At 32.7% G+C, this 20,426-nt stretch overlaps 2 protein-coding genes across 2 annotated transcripts; one reads left to right on the top strand and one right to left on the bottom strand.

Annotated features, from left to right (window-relative positions):
- Window positions 1–1,090: 1,090 nt before the first annotated feature.
- Window positions 1,091–2,392, bottom strand: LOC121120667 (uncharacterized). Its single transcript, XM_040715533.2, has 3 exons — window positions 1,973–2,392; window positions 1,407–1,903; window positions 1,091–1,354 (listed from the first exon to the last, which is right to left on the bottom strand). Exons 1-3 carry the CDS (start codon window positions 2,096–2,098, stop codon window positions 1,213–1,215), a joined length of 765 nt encoding a protein of 254 aa, XP_040571467.2. The 5' UTR covers window positions 2,099–2,392; the 3' UTR covers window positions 1,091–1,212.
- Window positions 2,393–10,603: 8,211 nt separating this feature from the next.
- Window positions 10,604–11,954, top strand: LOC121120752 (uncharacterized). Its single transcript, XM_040715606.2, has 3 exons — window positions 10,604–11,028; window positions 11,095–11,591; window positions 11,660–11,954. Exons 1-3 carry the CDS (start codon window positions 10,666–10,668, stop codon window positions 11,799–11,801), a joined length of 1,002 nt encoding a protein of 333 aa, XP_040571540.1. The 5' UTR covers window positions 10,604–10,665; the 3' UTR covers window positions 11,802–11,954.
- The last annotated feature ends 8,472 nt before the right edge of the window (window positions 11,955–20,426 follow it).

The raw sequence follows: 20,426 nt of genomic DNA, 5'->3' as shown, positions 1-20,426 counted from the left end.
ATGACATCATTCTTCTTTTGGGCAAGAAAAAAACGTTTAGACTGTTAGGACAAGGGTAAACCCTAAAAAGTTTATTTTCAGAGAAGATTTTTACAATCGATCCCTTTCCTTTCAATCAATTCAAAAGTCATTGGGATCTTTATAGACTTGTGTATATCATTGCTTGAGAGAAAAGCAGTTTATAGCGCCTGAAAAATAAATGGTCGTATCCGAAACCCCAAGTTCTTATACAATGGATCCCATCGATCTAAATGGATAATTTCGAAAATAATTTATTCTAAATTGTCCCATTTAGGACGTCTTGTACCTTCCTTATGCTTGATGATCGTATCTTCGTTACCCTCTTCCCGTAATCGCTTCTGTAATTTGCAAAAAGAAGTCTAACTGACGTCAATCATGCAACAAATTTCCCGAATTAAAATTTGCGCGTTTAACAAATCGATTACCCTTCTTTATTTACGTCTTGCTCTGACATTTTGATTTGAAATTAGTCCAAAATTGATTAGAGAGACCTTTATGTACGTCAGTTGAAAATTACATTATGAAAATTAATATTAGCCGTAATAATTAAAAAGACGTAACGATAGGTAATACAGGGTCGTTCAGGTAAATCCGGGCCATCTATAACTACAATAAGGGAAACACTGGAGTGTGAAAAAAAATTTGATTACATTTTTTAGAAAATATATTTCCATTTTTTTTCAATAACAATATAAGTTGTCCGATTTTTGGAGCGACATGTCATTTTTCCCGACTGAAATAATCCAATCCAGGAGTGTATAAAGAAATACAAGATGTACAACAAAGAATAGGGAATCTTCACGGGGTTATTTAGGGGGTCATAGTTTATTATTTATAATGTATAAAATAACAATAAAATAGTCAAAAATTCCTTATTTTCCATATAAAAGAGCTTTAGATTTTTTTTCAACAATGGACTGTCAAAAATCCTATTATTTGACTTAACATATTTAAGATAAAACAATTTTCAAATTCAACATTTAAATACAAATAACTATAACTTATTTAGTCATGTATTAGGCAAATGTAAAGAAACAGACTAAAAATAATTTGATTTTCATTATGAAGATTTCCAATTTCCTATAGGTATTTTAATAAAAATTACATAAAAAAAGACATACAAAAAAGCAATAAAAAACTATAAATTATCCAGTCAAATGGTGATAAGAAAAAGGGGAGATACACTTTTTTTTATTCAGCTACAGCTGTTTGCAATTCCTTTACATTATAGCACCATTTCTTTGATACTGGAACATTAACTTGCTCTGGGTTCTTCTTTGTATTGACACAGACCTCCTTGGGAACATCGACACAGTTCTTCATGGGAACCAGGCTGGAAAACGATAAATGTAGAATATAAAATAATATAGAGGCAAATCCTTTACCGTGGGACAAGAGAGGACTCAGATTGGCAGTTCTCATGAGGTTCAAGATTACATTCTTCCTCAGGGATGTTTTGAACAAGGGTTCTGGTTTCCTCATTACAGATTTCTTTGCCGGCAACAAGTTTACAGGTGTTGGGCATGCAAACGTTCTTCGCGATTTTTTTGCAGGAGGTCTCAGGATGAATTTTCTTGACGTTTTTGGAGATCAATGTGCATTCTTGGACGGGCCAGTTCTCACACCTTTGTTTGACAACAGTTGGACTGGTACTCTCTTCTCCTTCCCTTTTGGGCAAGTTGAAGACCTCAACCTGAACATTTTCGCATCGCTTCTTCTCAACCATTTTGCAGACGGGTTCATCTTCCTTAAGTTCGTACTCCTTAAATGTGGTTTCACAAACAGTTTCATACTGAGTGGAACAGATTTCTTCTCCGGTTTCCTCATCACCACAGATACGTTCGTTGGGAGTGTGACATATTTTAACCTTCTCTTGGTGAGACTACAAGAAAAAATATATTATTTTTTCTAGACAAACTTGTCCCTTTTGCTATAAATATATATTACTTACTTGTGGCCTAAACACAATGTGACAACTCTTTCTGTAGTTGGTCTCACATTTCTTATCAGCAGAGGAAGTGTAGTCAGTGATGTAAGTCAGATGACATTTTTTAGTGACGGTGTGGTTACACTCCATTCCTCGTTCATATTCTGTTTGCTTGATGAATACCCTTAATGTTTTGCAAATGTTACCGTCTTTATCGGGTGGAATTAAGCCTCCATTATCAATTATTGTTTTTTTTTTCTGGCAAATAACTTGTCTTTGTTGTCCAATTTATCTAATTGTCTCAGTAAATATTCTCTATCCAATCCTTGGGTAGATACTTGAGTAAAAACTCCGAGAAAAACAAGGATTAGTATCATCTTTTTATGCATATTGTTCAAATGTTCCTTTCGTATGTGTCAGTTGTAATTATCTCAAACATCTGATGTTTCTATCAAAAAGTTATATGTTTATATATGAACATAGTTCCCTTACGCAAATGAGTACATCATTGAATATACATTGAGTGGCCTACTTTTTATTCACGTATTCATAAGTAACTATATACTTTTATGAGCACATTACAAGTATTGAATTAAAACAAAGTTCTCTATAGCCGCGTTTCCTATACTTTTTTGAGTTCGACCGTAAAAATATATTGCTAGACAATGTGTGACAATGTTTGCATTGAACAAAGCATTTTTATTTTAGGCTTTATTTTGGACATAGCATCTTGAAGCTCATCCTCCACATTAAACTGCAATCTGAATTTATTTTTTTATCCAAGTAAATTAATACGTCAAATGTAGTCTCACATAAATAAGTTAAACACAATGGTATGAATAAACATAATCAGCTTTAGCAAGCAGTGGGTACTCATGTATCAGAGAAATCTAGAATTTGTTATGTGTTTTAGAACCAAAATCTGTTTTTAGTGTTTGGTTCTATTAAGGCTTGATACGCGCATTTGCCATATCAAATGACTGTGGCAGTAAAGGGCGTAACCAGATATGTTTTTGTGGAGCACTATCTTCTGGAAAATACTATTTAAAATGATCCAAAAGAGATTTATGCAAAATATGCTCATTCATCATTATAATAGTTTGATACCACTCAAAGTAATGTTAATTTAAATTATATATATTTATTTTTTTAATAATCTCGCTACCCTACGTTGTGCCCCACAACCTCAACATGCTTCACGACCACAACTTTGGGAACCACCACTGGTCTATATTATTTAGTATATAGACAACTTATACAAATGGTGATTCGTATAAAATCTTAGCTTAAAAGAAGATTTTTACTTTTTGGCAATTAAAAGAATTACCCCCCCAAAAAAAAAAAAAAAAAAAAAACAATTATCATTAGTGTTGTACCGGTCCTTATTTATTTGGTCCATTCCAGTTCTAGTCGTTAGGAATTTCATTCCTTGAAATTGGTCCTGAACTGTCGGTCATTAGAATTTTTCATACAAATCTGCATGGTGTATTAAGCCAAATAAGAAATATGAGATAAGGTATCATGATGCTTGCACCTATCCTGCACAAATTATTCTAATTTTTATTATAATTTTATATAATAGGAACTTATTATATTTTCTTTAGTTATATAATGTATTTTATTATAAAACAGAATTATTAAAAAAAGGAAAAACACCGACAATGACGTCACGAGGGATATATTTCACCTTCTTTAAGGACCAAAAAGTGGGACTGTACTGGACCACGAGCATCAGTCCTAATTAACACCTATCACAACACTAATTATCATTATTCAGGGCTATGTCTACAGGGCAGGAGTGTTACACCCTCTCCCGACTAAAAGTTATTTTAATAGAAAGGAAAAGTTATATTCAGCTGTCATTTTCCCTTGTTTTCTTTACTATATTATGTTTTTATTAATCTAATATAATAAAAATGTCATGACAGCTAAGCTGATCCTTTTCCAACATTTTTCAAATTGTCACAGCTAACATCTTGGGTTCAAGTTTTTTTACATACCCGTAGAAATCTACACTAATCTATGATTTTTGAGTTTCGGTCTAGAAGTAATAAAATGTGAGACTGAAATAATATTTGTCGGGTATATCTAATTCGGTTCCCTTATCCAAGTGTGATCTGAATCCGACACATGGTGTCTAGATGGATCTCACAAAAAGATAAATGGGTTTGATTGATGACGTAATGTTGTTTTTCCAAATTGTGAACATGAGTAAAATGATGTTCACATTAAATTTAAAATACTTTATATCTAAGTATACAACATTTAAAGGAGAAAATCCGTTCATAGGGCAGGGTCAAAAAAATATACTTATGTATGAAGTGATCAAAATAATTTGTCCACGATTTGAAAGATCTTCACCAAAATATCGGATCCAAATCGGTAAAGACAAAATTACTTAAGATGGTATTGGATCGAGTCTTTACATTAATAATAGTAGTAATATATAATTGTAAACTATATATTTTACTAAACGGATATTCTAAGGTGTCACTTTTTGATCGTGAGAGTCTAAGAGATATTAGGAGCTAGGATTATTGAAATTAAAAAAAAAAAAAAATGTTTTGTTTTTAGAATTCATCGAAGCACTTTTTGAATGTGCTCAGAGAGCAAGCAACATTTAAAAAGTTGTTTTATCTCTTTAAATATTTAATTATTTTAAATATAAAAACATAGACAGCTAAACAGTTGGTGCCAAAATTAGTTAAATTGTTTTTTTCTAAAATAACTACTTGTATTGGCATCGGTAAACCTTCTTTCGAAGGTTTTGATCAGGGGTGTCCGCAGGGGTGAGGTACGAAGATTTTGCTCCTTTTGGCGTCTCAGACTGATGTTTACATCTATTATCGATACCGTATCAAAGACTAAAATAGACTGCAAATACCGGCTTGATATTTTGAGAATCAGTTACTTGCATTCATCGTAGTTAGAACCCTCGGATATTACAGAAAGTAGAATTAAAGTACATTAAATATGCATCATAATTCAAGTTACTCAAAATAAAAGATGAATCAACCCGGGAGTACTTTAGTCTCTAGAACGCTACTTGGGAGAGCTATTGAATACTCAAACCAATACAAATGACGGTTTCCCTCCTCTAGAATAAATAAATAATAATAAGAATTTGAGAAAAAAAATAATGTAATTAGTTATTAGTACATATTTTAGCTTCTAGAGCCATCAATAACAAAAACATGATCCTACAAACAAAACGCTTGGGAGAGCGAATTCATATAAAAAGTTTTTGCATATTCGATACTACATACACATGCCAGTAATGTTTCAAAATCCACGGAAAGTCCTGTGAAATGAACTTTATATAATATGTAAGATTGCAATATATTATGTTTAAGCTCTAGTTGGATCGAAAATAGATGAAAACAAGAAGTTTTGAATAAAATAACACTTTTGTTAACCACAATGGAAGCCAAGAGAGAGGTCATACTCAAGGAGTACTTGAAGGGGAAGTCTTGGCCCAGTCATCTTGAGGAACCTGAAGAGCCTGGAGGTCATAGGTATCTGTTGATATCAGTAGGAATGGGACTACAGGGAGTACGTGGAAAAGACAGTAACGAGGCTTACGCTGTGTAATACTAATTGGGAGTGTTTTTGGTGAATTAAAAGAGAAGCATGGTAGTAACCCTCACCATTTGAAGAATCTTTTGTAAGAGATGAGCTAAAATCAGTTGTAACAAGGGAGGGGTGGAGAATGAAGTAAAGAAGGACATTGGCAAGTATTATTCCAATGTCGACCCTCAATTCATCTCTTAGTCAATCAAGGACTTACAATTATAACTCCCCCACAAATTCCCAGTATCACTCTCCGTCTGTTATGAGCACATTACACAAGTATTCACAAGGAATGTTGTAGATAAAGTTCACTCCTCAGGAGTTAAGTAATAATGACAGGAGCTTTGGGGGAAAAAATCCCTCTTCAGTTTGCCAACTAAAAAAACTCACTTTTTAATTAACTTTAATGTTTTTTTTCAATTATAGTAGATTTGAAATAATTTCAAATTTTTAAGCAATTGTACAATTTCCTTGAACAGGTAGATTGTACAATTGTATCCACACGCCCTTAAAATTCATCTATACAAATCTGTAGAATTCAGAGAGTTATATAATCATTTTAAAATTCAACATAAAAAATCAATTTCATACAATCAGCTGTAAAAGGAATGAAAGAAAATGGAGGAGAACTGGAAATGTCCACATGGAAAAATTTAATTCGAAAATAATAGAGCGGAGGAATACACCAATGTGAGAAAATCATATAAAAATAAAAATGTATAGCTCCGCTTTTAATAAAATATTAAAGATCAATATTACGATATAGTATCGAATAAAAACTATGTAGGATTTTAATATTATGAATTATACCAATATATGAATGTAATTCATTTTAAAAATTCGAGAGGTGCAAAAAAATCTTCACATGGATCAAGGCAAATGCATCATCAATTGTTCTCGAACAAGAAGATTTTCAAAGTTGATCAATTCCACAACCACTGGAACGACCGCTGTCTTGCAGAAACAAAAGAAGAGGTCCAAGGGGTTTACCCCAAATATCCGGCACAAACAATCGTCCTCAGCGTCGTGGCCTCTGATGGAAAGATGACGCATCTGTTCTTATTCAAGGCTGGAAAGAAAATCGGCCAGCAGCCCTACTATAAGGTGCTTAGGTAAAATATCTTGCCATGGATGATGCCCAACTACCCAAAAAATTACTACGTGCCGACTCAGTACGGTTCCCCCTCTCAAATTCCAAAAGTTGAACGTAGATAACATGGCTCGATTCTGGTACAAAGAAATATGGCCCCCTTCCTCGCCAGATTTGAAGCCAATGGACTTTACTGTATGGGGTAATTTGGCGAAGAAAACCAAAAGGACCTCACCCAAGTTTGGACTCACTGTAGTCCTCTATAGTGGCTGCCTGGTACAACTTATCTAAGGAGCTTTTCATTAACTCATCCATGGCCTTCAGGCGACGTGTCAAGGCTATGATTGATAATAAAGGTGGCCATATTGAGTGAATAAAGTTTTGTAAATAATCTTGTCTATATGTTTTGTTTACATTATTTTTTTGCATATTTTTGAAAAAATTAAACTATTGATGTATTTCTAAATCCATCTCTCGACTTCACATTTCACTGGCCTACCCTACCACCGGCACTACCGTGGTTGAATGGAAGTAAAGTCTCCTCAGCAATTTCTGGCATATTTGGAAACATACTCTGATATATAGAGCGTTTTCACGTAACGTCCCAATTTTGTGGACCTAAATACCCTAAATTTAAACAATGAAAGCTCTTTTTTTATTAATAATAGGCTGGGAAAAAGTAATTTCGTATTTTTCGTATATTTTAATGCTGTATAAGAATTGTTACAATCATCCAATTTAAGCCCAGTATGTCTGTCCTGTTCTGTTCAATAACTTGTTGCCAACGAGAATTCAATTTCATAATTCATTTGACTATTGGGTGTCAAAATGGAACCAACAAATAGAAAGACTTAAGCTTTAATACTTTTAAAAAATATATCATCTATTGCCTAGTTTTACTATACATCTGACCCTAAAACGTATTAAAAATGTGTTATTAAATTGTTGTACAATCTTATTTTTGTGATGTATTACAATAATGAAACATAGGATCCACAAAAACTGGAACTATGTTCCATTTTTTTTTTAATGAACTTAATTATGAACAATGACTCTGTTCTAAAAAAATTATTTATCATATAATGTTAGATTTTGCTTCAATGAAACCGTCATTAATCTGTTCTACTATAGCTACTAAAAATAGATCTTATTCTATGAATCTGTTATTATAACTCTTTGCACAAGAATGTACAATAATGATTAAAATAAATATTAAAACATTCTCATGAGATAAAAAATAGTGCAGTGTGAACTAGAAGGTTATTGATTCAACACAAATTATAAGTCATATTTTAACTTAGTTTTGTGTCGGCTTAATTTTTATCTCTCAAACTCTATTGAGTTTCATAGAACATTCTCCATGTCGTTAACTGTATGTATCACACAACTTCTAACCCAAAAAGAAACTGAAAAAAAGCCGAAACCATAGAGAAGTTAGTAGTGATGGGAAATCCGGCTCTTTAGGTTGGGCTCTTTGGACTCCCAAACGGCTCTTGAGATTTTTTTGTCGTTGTAATAGATATATTACAATTACAGAGGCGTCCACACAGGGATGTCCGCTGTAGTGGCTGTACCCTCGCCCAAATGTGCAAAAAAAAAAAAAAATTCTTCAAAACAAAAAAAAAAGATTGGGACATGGGGTAGAAAAAAAAAAGAACGGATGAATTGGTCTATCCGTGGAGGTATAATTTAAAAAACTATTATGTGTATTTATATTATTATACTGCAATTCCTCTAGGTATTTTATTTAATTATTAATAATAGTAAAAAGTTAATTGTTAATAAAAAAAGACCACATAAAAAAATATTATTTTCTCTGAACAGCTATAAATATTTTTTCTAGCAAAATTTTATTTTTTGAGTATAGTTGAGAATTTTGAAATTTTTTTCGAAAAATTTAATATTTGCCATTTTTTTGTGAATTTTTTTGTAAATAACGTAGCTGTTAATTTTTGAATTTTTTTTTTTTTTTTAAATTTGATATTTCAAATTTTTTCAAAAATAAATTCTATTTCAAATTTCTAGATTTGTAGATTTTTTTTTTTTTCCTAAAAAAGATATCTTTTTGTGAACATGTATAGATTTTTTAAATGTTTTTCCAAAAAGAGTTAGGAGGCCACCAATCCTTGGTTACGACGTCATAACAGTTCTCGGTTAACCACTGCATGGAGATTTTGGACACATGGCAGGGTGCTGAGTCCTATTGCCACACCCAGGGCCTGTCTCCGGCCACCCCTTGGATCCAGGGCAGAACAACCTTCTCCATAACATCCAGGTAGACCTCTGTATTGACCTTTAGACCCGTTTCAAACATGTGGGGAGGCATAACATGACCTTCACTGCTGACCACCCCGAACACTATGACCGTTGCAGGGAACTTGGTCTTCATTACCTTCCTCACATGGCTGGTTCAGGTGGCTATCCACCTGTTGTTCTGCTTGTTGACCTTCTGATGTTGACAGAAACTCTTTTCATCAGAGAAAAACCACAGCATCTGGGCTGCTTTGGGTGCTTGAGCTTGTTGAGCAATTTTGTTGACTTCATCAGCCTGTTGTCCTTTGTCTTCTGGGTCAAGATCTGGGCCACCTGCATCTTGTAGCTCCTGCAACTTAAATCATCAGATACACAGTCCCTTATTGTTTTCTCATGGCAGCCCAGATCCCTCACCATGGCCTTCATGGACCTGGCAGGTTCATCCTCAACCATCATCTTCACCTTGTGGACAAAGTCGGTGTCCCTGACCTTCCTGTCGGCGCCCTCCTCCTTGAGTGCCCTCTTTATGGTGGCATCAACATCCCAGGTGTCCTCTAGCTTCTTACAGATACGCTGAACAGTCCGTAAATTCACTCCTAAGGTTGAAGCAATCGTTGAATTGGAGATTTCACCTCCATTATTAACCAATGCCATGACTACGGCGGACCTCGAAAGCTCCTCGTTCCACTTATAGCTCTTTATCTCCTCATATGATGACGACATGATGCTAACTGAACGACGTATCGTCAGCTGACGAGAATAGCTGTCCTATTTGTTAACCGGTTTTTTATCTGATAATGTCATCTTCAAGTTATCAAGGTTTAAAGTAGGCGACAATTTGATCCCCGCTCTTGTAGTTCTTTTATAAACGACTCAAGTCCACCCAAAAACCATAAAAGTCAACTTTACATATAAAAGAATATGACAGAGTTTATCTGAAACTTAACTTTACAATGATAACATTTAAGTATTTTACACGACATAAAAATACCCTATGTATTTTGTTGCCACCTGTCGATAATAAGTTATTCTATACATATGATGGGTTTTCAAAAGAACAGGTATACAATTTTTTGTAGATCCCTCGTCCTTTATAGGATATTATTTTTATCGAAAAGTTTTGGCTATTTTTTCATAGAAATAATATATTAACTTATCATAACTACTCTTTTAATCAAATATTACTAAGCAATATATAATACAGTATCGAATAAAATACTATGTAGATTTTAATATTTAATTTATTTTATAAATGGTGAAGAAATAGTATGACCGTGATAGTCTGCGAGTATATATGATATAAATAGTGATTGGTATGATTGACTTATTTGGCTAACTACTAGAGGGTTCCCGGCCTTTTTTATTGCATGATACAGTAAAGATAACGACGTGTTTAAAGTCTCTAATATCCCTGATAGCATACTTCAATCCTTCATATTGTCTATTTCGAAATACAATTATTAGTTTGTATCAAACTAAATATGTACGATTATTGAACTAGAATCCTTTTTTCTTTTTCAAGAGTAAAAAATAAATTTATATACGACGACGATGTTTAGTTATAAAGAATTAAGTCTAATTAAGTAGTTAAACAGCACATATTATAAAAAAAGAAATATAATATTTTTTCCTCCTAAATTTGCAGTGTCTGTTGATATTAATTAAAAGAAAAGTGGGTCATTCAGAGATAGATCCCTAGTTAACTCATCTATTTCTGAAAACTATATAAGCATTACAGTTTTTTGAAATTAGCATCAGACGCAAAAGATCCAATCTTCAAGTAAGAGGGAAAATATCTGACAATATGAATATGAACATCCTTGTATCCTTCTTGGTCCTCGGACTTTGCTACCAAGCCTCCGCTCAAGATTTCGATAGAGAATTTCTATTGAGACAACTCAACAATTTGGAGAGGAAAAGTAGTAACGATGTATTGTCAAGGCAATCATCAACTTCACCACAAATGGAAACATATGAAAAGAATGGGTATAATTGTACCCAAAAATTAATTAACACTCAAAAGACCGAATATGACAGAGGAATGGAGTGTAACCACACCGTCACTAAAAAATGTCATCTGACTTACATCACTGACTACACTTCCTCTGCTGATAAGAAATGTGAGACCAACTACAGAAAGAGTTGTCACATTGTGTTTAGGCCACAAGTAAGTAATATATCTTTATAGCAAAAGGGACAAGTTTGTCTGTAAAATAATATATTTTTCTTCTAGTCTCACCAAGAGAAGGTTAAAATATGTCACACTCCCAACGAACGTATCTGTGATGACGAGGAAACCGGAGAAGAAATCTGTTCCCTCCAGTATGAAACTGTTTGTGAAACCACATTTAAGGAGTACGAACTTAAGGAAGATGAACCCGTCTGCAAAATGGTTGAGAAGAAGCGATGCGAAAATGTTCAGGTTGAGGTCTTCAACTTGCCTAAAAGGGAAGGAGAAGAGAGCACCAGTCCAACTGTTATCAAACAAAGGTGTGAGAACTGGCCCGTCCAAGAATGCACATTGATCTCCAAAAACGTCAAGAAAATTCATCCAGAGACCTCCTGCAAAAAAATTGCGAAGAACGTTTGCATGCCCAACACCTGTAAACTTGTTGCCGGCAAAGAAATCTGTAATGAGGAAACCAGAACCCTTGTTCAAAACATCCCTGAGGAAGAATGTAATCTTGAACCTCATGAGAACTGCCAATCTGAGCCCTCTCTTGTCCCACGGTAAAGGATTTGTCTCTATATTATTTTATACTCTAATTTTTGTGTTAACACCTCTTACCCTTTTCCAGTCTTGTTCCCATGAAGAACTGTGTCGATGTTCCCAAGGAGGTCTGTGTCAACACAAGGACAAACCCACAACGAGTTAATGTTCCCTTTTACAAGGAATGGTGCTTTGATCCAAAGGATTTGGATAATGCACAATCTGATTAGAAAAAATATATTTAACCTTTTTCTTGCCTTTAATTTGACTGAATAATTTATAATTTATCATCTTCTAACCAAATATATATTTGTTTACAATTTTATTTATAATAGCACAACGAAATAAAAGTGTATATATAATACTAACAGTAGTATCCAGAATTGCTCGGAGTTATTTTTTTTATCTATAACACAATTTTTTTCAACGACTTTGTAATCCATATTCTCATTCAGTAAATTGGAAAAAAAACAATTCTTTCATATCTATGAATAACTATCCCGAAGTTTAAATTCAAGCATGTATTTAAGACTTAAAATTATTTTACAGAAAGGTAAAAAAATATAGCATGTAAAATTATAAATTGCAAATTATTGTTAGTACATTTATCTTGCATTCAGATATATAAACTCGGTATGTAGCTATGCATCGGAATTGGGTCAATAATGCCGATTCCATCAATAGCTACGATTATTTATCCATATACATTATTAAACAAAAAAAACATTATAATTTAACTATTTCAAATGGTCAACATAACAGAGGAAGTGAGGATCTTAGTTTAGTCTAACCTAGGTTTAAGACTAGGGTCCCTGGATAAAATTATTTTTTCATTAATTTTTATTTTGACATACAATAAAGTCAATAATAATAGACCTACATAACAAAATTCAGGGCCATCCATTGAAAATGAAAGTGTATTCAGTATTATGAGCAATATATATTAGCCAATCAGGAATAAAATGACTCATGAGTACGGGAAAAAGACTAATTTTTTAAATAATTTGGATTTCAAATAATTTAGAACGTATTATAATCATAATTAAGATGGATATATTTATGTCTTTTCTTGTCTAGCCCTAATTAATAAAAAGTTATACATTAAAAAAAAGTAAATCATTTTTTATTTCTTTATGCATTTCCTTTATACTTAATATTAATAAGTAATTGGAATTGTTCGTAAAGATGGTATTTAAATCGGATCATCTGAAATTTTGGGATTGGCACATCTCTAATATAAACCCTTATTACCCTCAACTATTACGCATCCAACTAATAACTGACCATTAAACGAGTGTTCGTAATTATTCGATATTTTAACCAATATAAGGAAATATTAAACCCTACATTCCGGATACACATATTGGATTGGATTTTAATTACAATCGTTCGATTTTTCGCTCAATTAACAGTCAAAAGTGTTTCTTATCGTTTTCTGTCATAATTAATTCTCGAATTGTTTTGTTCTTCGTTCCTTTCACGTAATTAAAAACACTGTCTCTCGGGCCAAATGTCCTCTTATTAAAATATATTTTTGTCAAAATCTGCCTCTTTTCTAATTCTTCATTGAACGTAAAAAACTGTTTTTATGAATAAATTCTCCAATAAAGTCTAGTCTCCTTCTAATTGATGAATTACTTTAGGTAGTATTAATGTGTTCTAGATAAAAATTCTGGATGGGAATTTTCTCATGGTAAAGTACTTAGACATTATGTTGACCAAATTGTTTGCAATTTTTTTCCGATTTTCATGTGCATCCCTTTTTTCTAGTGCAACAAACGATCCCAGTATTTTAATGACTTCTACAGTTTCTAATTTTTGAAAGTCTAGTCTATTCGAGCAGTTTTTCATAAGTTTTGACTTCTGAAAATTGACTTCTAATCCAGATATATATTTGTACTTTTCAAGGATATTGTCGGTACAGTTAAGTGGTTTAATAACTTTTTTTGCGTCTCCTGAGTATAAAGTAGTCAGGTCGTCTGCAAACGCTTCTACTTTCTTTTCTAAGCTACCTACTTTAATTCCTTTGATAACAGAACTATTTTCAATTTCCATTATTATAGGGTTCAAAACGATTACGAAAAAAAAACAAGGTGAAGTTGGGTTGCTTTGTGACACCCTTTACAAACAAAGAATCTATTATTACTCTTTTCATAGAATGTGTGGAGGTCATTTAGACAAATGTCTGCCATCTCCAAAAAAGATCTCCAAAACCATTATTCCTGTGACATACTTTTATCCATTGATGTGATATTGCACCAAAGGCTTTTTTTTAAATCTATGGCCATAACTGCTAAATCTAGGCCACCTTTCTCCGCAGTTTGTATTGAATCTTTTATTCCTCGTGGAATATCTTCCATATATCGACCCTTTATAAAACCTTTTGGGAAGGATGTATGATTGATTTCAAAACTTTTTGAATCCTTTTAGCCAGAATTCCACTATATATTTTATAGGTAGTGTTCAGCATAGTGAGGGACCTTCGATTCTCGACCTAAGATCTTTTCATTGCTTAGGTATCAAGATTAATCGTCAGTTAGTGATATTGTTTACGAATTTCCCTACTTGTAATGCACTCTATATACTATTTCTAATAGTACAATATTTCTTAAAGTATTTAAAGTACTCCATCGGAAGACCATCTGCTCTCGGGAATTTATTCTTCTTGTTATATGTAGTTTTCTATGTCTTACTGGGATATAAAATGGTCCAGAGAATCTTTAATAACTTTAGGAATCTGTGGCATGTTTTTTTTAAAGAAATGAAAGGCCGATTAATATTTCGATTGAGTATTATGTTTCTCGCAGATTTCTTCCCCTCTACAATCGATAGACTTCTTTATATTTTGAAAATGTTTTACCAGAGCAGAAGAAATTTCCTTGGAATTAATATAAGTTTTCCATTTGCATCAAACACAGAATTTACTTGCTTTCTGGCCATTTGATTACTTTACATTTTCTTAAGTCGCTCAAAAATTGCGTTTTCTTTTGATAGAGACTTATTGCCACTCCTTATTTGACATCCTTGCTGTTCAAACATTTTCACCCTAAATTTTGCTTCCTCAATAGTACCACCATCTCCTTCCACACAATGTTCTATTTATTTCCTTTCCTTACTGAGCCTGACCTTCACACTGATTTGCAGTACACACAGAGTCTTCTGGAATTTTGCCCTCACTATCTCAACTGAGCTTTAAAGCTGACCCCTTTTCGATCATACTTTGCAAAGCAAAGTCAAGGGAGTTATGATCGGGTGAAGGAGGAGACCAAAAATGCTTAAAACTGTTTTTTGCACCATTCTCGCGCTTTTTTACAGTTTGAGCTGCAATATTTTTTCTAACTAAACAATGTAACAAATAGTTTATACTTAGGTTACAAAATATCTACTACACACAATCTATATTCATATGTATGAATCTCTGAACTAAATGACGTCATTTTTATCTAACACATAACAATGTTGTCAATATAGAAAGAAAAAACTGAAGTAATTTATAATTATCATATATAACATTTAAAAAAAGTGAATATTACTTAAGATGAGGCTTAGCAACGTGTAAAGTACTCACTTGCTCATCAAAATGTATTAATACACTTTTCTAAAGCTGTTTTTTTACTTTATTTTCTTGAGAAGAGAACGTCAAAGTATTAGGTGAGTTGCTGCACCTGAGCGTGCTCTTGAAAAACTTGAAATAACACCGAGAATCTGTTCAAGAATTATCTTCTATACTATTAAAGCAAAATGGGTATGCTTGTCCAGGCCTAATACCTCCAGGAAATGCCGGGTACTACTGCAAGTAGTCTATGTACATATCTCTAGCACAAAAATTAGTTCATGTTACATGGTTTTCCTTTTTGGTGTAGACATCGAGTACCCGTTTGCGAAATGTTACGGAAATTAAAAATAATACATTTGAGATTAATAATTTTTTGTTCAAAATGCATCTTTTTGTAGCAGTTCTTCATACAAATTGAAATTTGACGTTTGAAGAAAAAAAGAGTAAATAATGAAAAATTATTCGGAAAATGACATATATTTTTGTGAAACATTCATTTTTAATTGTCAAATTTCTACAAACTTAATTTGATATATACCAACCCAATATTCCATAGAAAATCCATTTTGGTACACCTGAAAACAAAACAAAAAACCAATTTATATTTATGTACCTTAACTTTTTTGATTTTGATTTATTTTTTGACTTATAACTCAACCCCGTATTTAGTCTCCTTGAGTTCCTAAAAACAAATTTTGTATTTAGTGTTAAGAGCCGCCAATTTACAGTTTCAGCTTCCTAGCCAAATGGTGGGGGAACGCATAACTTCAGTTATACTTAATCAGGGCAACTCCATCTGATCAATAAGAGGCACATGAAAAATAAATGAGGAATGAAGTCATCTCTAGTTTGTTCCACGGTATGTTACTTATTTTAGATAGAACATCTGTAATAATTTTGAATTTGTACCCCTACGTCGTAATTTTATCAAATTTGACTGTAATTTTCTTTTGTTTTGTTTTTTTCAATATATTTATCGAACATTTATAATGTCGAAAATAAATTATAGATATTCCAGGAATCAATAAGTAATCTGTGCGACAGGGTTCATGCAACCTGTGGGGCATAACCTTAAATAATTATAGATTGCTTAAGGACGCTGTCGTCGCAGCATTTCATGTCAGCTATTGTCATGGGCAGTAAATCAATCAAATGTATTATTAAGAGAAAAGAAAATAATATTTTATACTTTTATCACATTTTTATACTCTAACTTAAATGTATGATGTACATATCAGTTATGACGTATTATAATTTTGAAAGAAGAGGTCGTGGCGGCAATTATCATTTATGTTACAATTATTATCTATTCATTTATACAATTTTTTATTACCCATATATTATAAAAGAAGTCTTTTATCCATCCGTGATTGAATGAAATGATTTAAATTAGTGTCCAAAATGGTTCATAGTGGTGCTGCTTTTGGCTTTTTTCCAAACTAAGGGTTATATTTTTTTAATTTTAAAATAATTAATTAGCGTAAAATTCACTTTTTTTTAATACTTAATTTTAAAAATAAATTACTAAACCAAAATATTTCATCTAATTCTATCATTTGACGAAATTGTATAAAGCCGCATTAACCATCTATGTGATCTTTAATACTTTATTTCTATGAAAATAATAATAGCATATTTTTTCATGCAAACAAATCATAAATTTGTTTCTAGGACTGGCTAAAAATATTTTAGTTTATTCTAAATGTATGTACTATAACTTCTACTAATTATTTTGTATAATTTTTTTTTTTTTTTTTTTTTTTGTTTGCTACGTATTTTTTGAAATATAAAAATAAATAACATTAAGTATGTATTATTAAATTCTCGAATAACCATATTCATTCTCGAAAAGGTACTTTTGGCGCTAGTGTGAAACGTAAATCATTCAAGGAAAATATTTCATATATCATCTGAATTTGGTATTAACCATCCAGGGGATATTTAAATATTTTAGTTGTTATTGATAACTATTAAGGGCTAACAACATTCAATTCATAACATAACTATACCCCCGTCAACAGCTAAATCATAATCTACAACTGCAGCACCATCAACTAAAACTTCGTCATTCTATATATTCTCTATGGGCATAATACACTTCATGACCATTTATATCTTTGTATCCCTACGGTTAGCAACATCCACAAATGTTTGAATTTATAAATTATTACTTAAAATGAAAAAATGTTATCTTATTTTGAAACAAAAAAATCCTAGAGATATCATGGATATTTCTCAGCCACCCAGTCTTTCAATTAATTCAAACAGAATTGTAAAAGTCATTATTCTTACCAAACTAACGGAAGGATATATGACTAAATTCAATAATAAACTTTTGAATCTTCCTCCTCCTGCTGTTGTGCCGTTTTTTCATTTAGTAACATTTTTTTACAACACTCTACTATTAAGAATTAGAAGTAAAGGAAATCAGATAATTCGTCGGGGATTGCTATAACTCACATGAACACTTATAAGAATTCAATCTGTTCAATAAAGTCAAATAGGGATATTACATAACTAATTTGACAAAGTGTATTAATACTTTGGTAATATTTTTAAGTACCTATGGCCCATAAGCATTCTATTGAAGCATTGGATCGACCACTTTAAGATATTACGCAGGGTACTAAGACATTTGGCGGTAAAGTAATTTTATTTAGTGATGACAAATACTTTCATTCGTAGAAAGAGGCACAAAAGAAGATGTAGTTAAGCAATCTTCACTCTGGTCTAAATTTGTGACAAGGCAAGTTAGGAGTAGGTTAGTCAAGTGGCATTGGACTGAACATAGTTTACTTAACATAACATTAGTACACAAAGTGAATTATAATAAATTGTGATAAAATAAACATCAACAAAAAATTTAAAAAAATATGAATTATTAAACATAGTTATTTAAAGTTATTTAAAAAAGCATCAAAGATTCCAAGGTTATTAAAAGGATGGGGTAAAAATCCCCTTTATAAACTAAAATATAAAATTTGTCCGGGTTAAAAGTCCATTGTTTCAATATATATTATGATTGTTTTGTTTAAACCTGCAGAAAGAGGGGCATCATGGGTGTCTTTGCAACTATTGATTTGACTTTAAAGTCATTCTCTTTTCTCAATTTAAGGGCAATGAGGCAGTCTGACCCCTTTGTAGTTATGTTAAACCTGTCGGTAATTATATTCTCCACCATCAACAATAGAGGTCTCACTCGATCACAGAAATAAAATAGGTGAAAGGAAGATTCTACCACCTCTTTACAGAAAAAACATTCACGTTCTGTTTTATTTGACATACTGGTAAACATCGAGGATGTCGCTAGCCTGTACCAAAACCACTTCCGTGACCATATTGTAAAGGGGTTTGAGGGCATTATTTTCGGATTGATTACTTCTTCTTCCATGTTAAGTTTCTTCCAGCGTTTTGCCACCAACAAGCTTGGTTGTAGTTGTTGGTTTTTTGTTTTGGTCATGATTTTTTTTTTTTTTTTTTTTTTTTCCTTCCCACTGAACAAATTCCTAAAAAAGAGGGATTGGCAGGCCTTGTTGTAAGAAATTAGCAGAAAGAGTCATGGAAGTGACCCCAGGGTGAAGAATCCAGTTTGCAATATTTCCTGAAAATCTTTTCAGCTCGCCTGTTGAAGCTAGGGCATGTTCTTTATAGTACTGATCAATAGTTTATAAGGCGTGGGTTAAAGTTGAGTGGCCCATCAGGGCCTAAGGCAATGAGAGTACCAACGACTGAACTTTACCGAGAAACTACCATTCTATACCAGTAATTACCCAAGGTCTTTACTATTTTAAAACTTCGTTCGGTCAGAAAATATTATGTATGAGAATTCAATTCCAGTTGCTCTTTCGAAAACCTACTTGATTCTTTTTATCCAAACGTCTTCACTTTTCATAAGTCTTTTTAACCAGCTAAGGTTTAGATTTTTCCAAAATACTTCTATATTGACTGAGACCAAGCCCAAGCTATTGAGTGAGGTAATAAGGCTGTCGTTAGAGATATACTGTCGTTTGTATCCCAGACTAGGTATTTCTTGGAATAGTCTATTATCTTGCATGTTTTTTTTTTGGGGGGGAAGTGTTTTGTATATCAGGATATGGACAATTTTGGGAACCACCAATTTGTCCAAGATTCGGAGTTTTCTAATTTTCTAATATTCAGTTAAATATATCCGTTGACTTTCCTTTACCTCTGTCTCCACAATTTTTTCGTAATGCATGTTCTTGGGAAATCGACGAGACCACAACGCCAAGGACAGTACTTAAGGGTGCGTGCCGAAAGTTGGGAAACTACGTTTCAAGCTTGTTTTTAGAGAGGTGACTAATTTTGTTTTAATTATATTTAATTTCAATCCTGATGTTCCTTCAAAGTCAGCAAGTTCATCCATAACATTTATTAACAAGATTCGTATGTCACTTTGTGATCCTGTTGTAAAAATTGTATATAAAAGAGTCTTAAATGATATATCGTTAATTTTTAGGGCTTTCACGAGATGATTCGAATCGATTCTACAATAGAGATCGTTAAAGGCAATCAGAAACAACGAAGAAGCGAGAGGATCGCCTTGTTTGCATCCCCTTTCTATTAAAAACTCTACGAGTTTATTCTCTATGAGAGATACATTCTATTTCCAACTTGATTTTTAAGAACTATTGAAGCAAAGGAAAGAGGCATAGAGTGGAGAGTGGTCCGAAATGTATTCCAGTAGTACATTGTACTGCGAGAGTTAAAGCGATAGATGGAGAAACCAGAATAAAGTCAAGACGTCCTTTAATTCGCATTGTGGACTTTGTTTTGTATGGAAAAGTCATTTTTGGGGTGAACTGATTGAACCGTAGGCCCAGATCTTTTAGATAATAATCTTTTATCACTTTTTCCAGGTTTGCTGCGTTTTTTTATTACATGATGCATCGTAGTTGCTGGCGTCCCTTCTATCATGACATTTAAGTCGCCCATGACGACAATCCGTCTCTTGATAGATGTATGGGCAGTCAATATATCTGATAAATAATTATTCGTATCTTTGTTGAGACCATATGTGACAAACAGATCCGTGCAATGAGAAAGAAAGTCAATTTTGATTACCACGTAGTTCCCAGGTGGGTCTGAGGCCCTGATAATAGGTTAAGTTTTTCCCTTACAAGCACGATGACACCTCTTGACGGGTGTGAACCTGGTTTAGAAGCTTCGTAAATTAATAGAACATGATAACTTGGAAACATATTTTCAATGGATTTTATATTTGTCAGACTGGTATCTGCTAAAGAAATTATGTCTGGACTCTGAAGTTGTACGTTTTGTA

Source organism: Lepeophtheirus salmonis, chromosome 6, assembly GCF_016086655.4.
Source record: "Lepeophtheirus salmonis chromosome 6, UVic_Lsal_1.4, whole genome shotgun sequence".
NCBI classification, from domain to species: Eukaryota; Metazoa; Arthropoda; class Copepoda; order Siphonostomatoida; family Caligidae; genus Lepeophtheirus; species Lepeophtheirus salmonis.
Note: the sequence above shows the minus strand (reverse complement) of the source record. Positions and strands in the feature narration are given on the sequence as shown.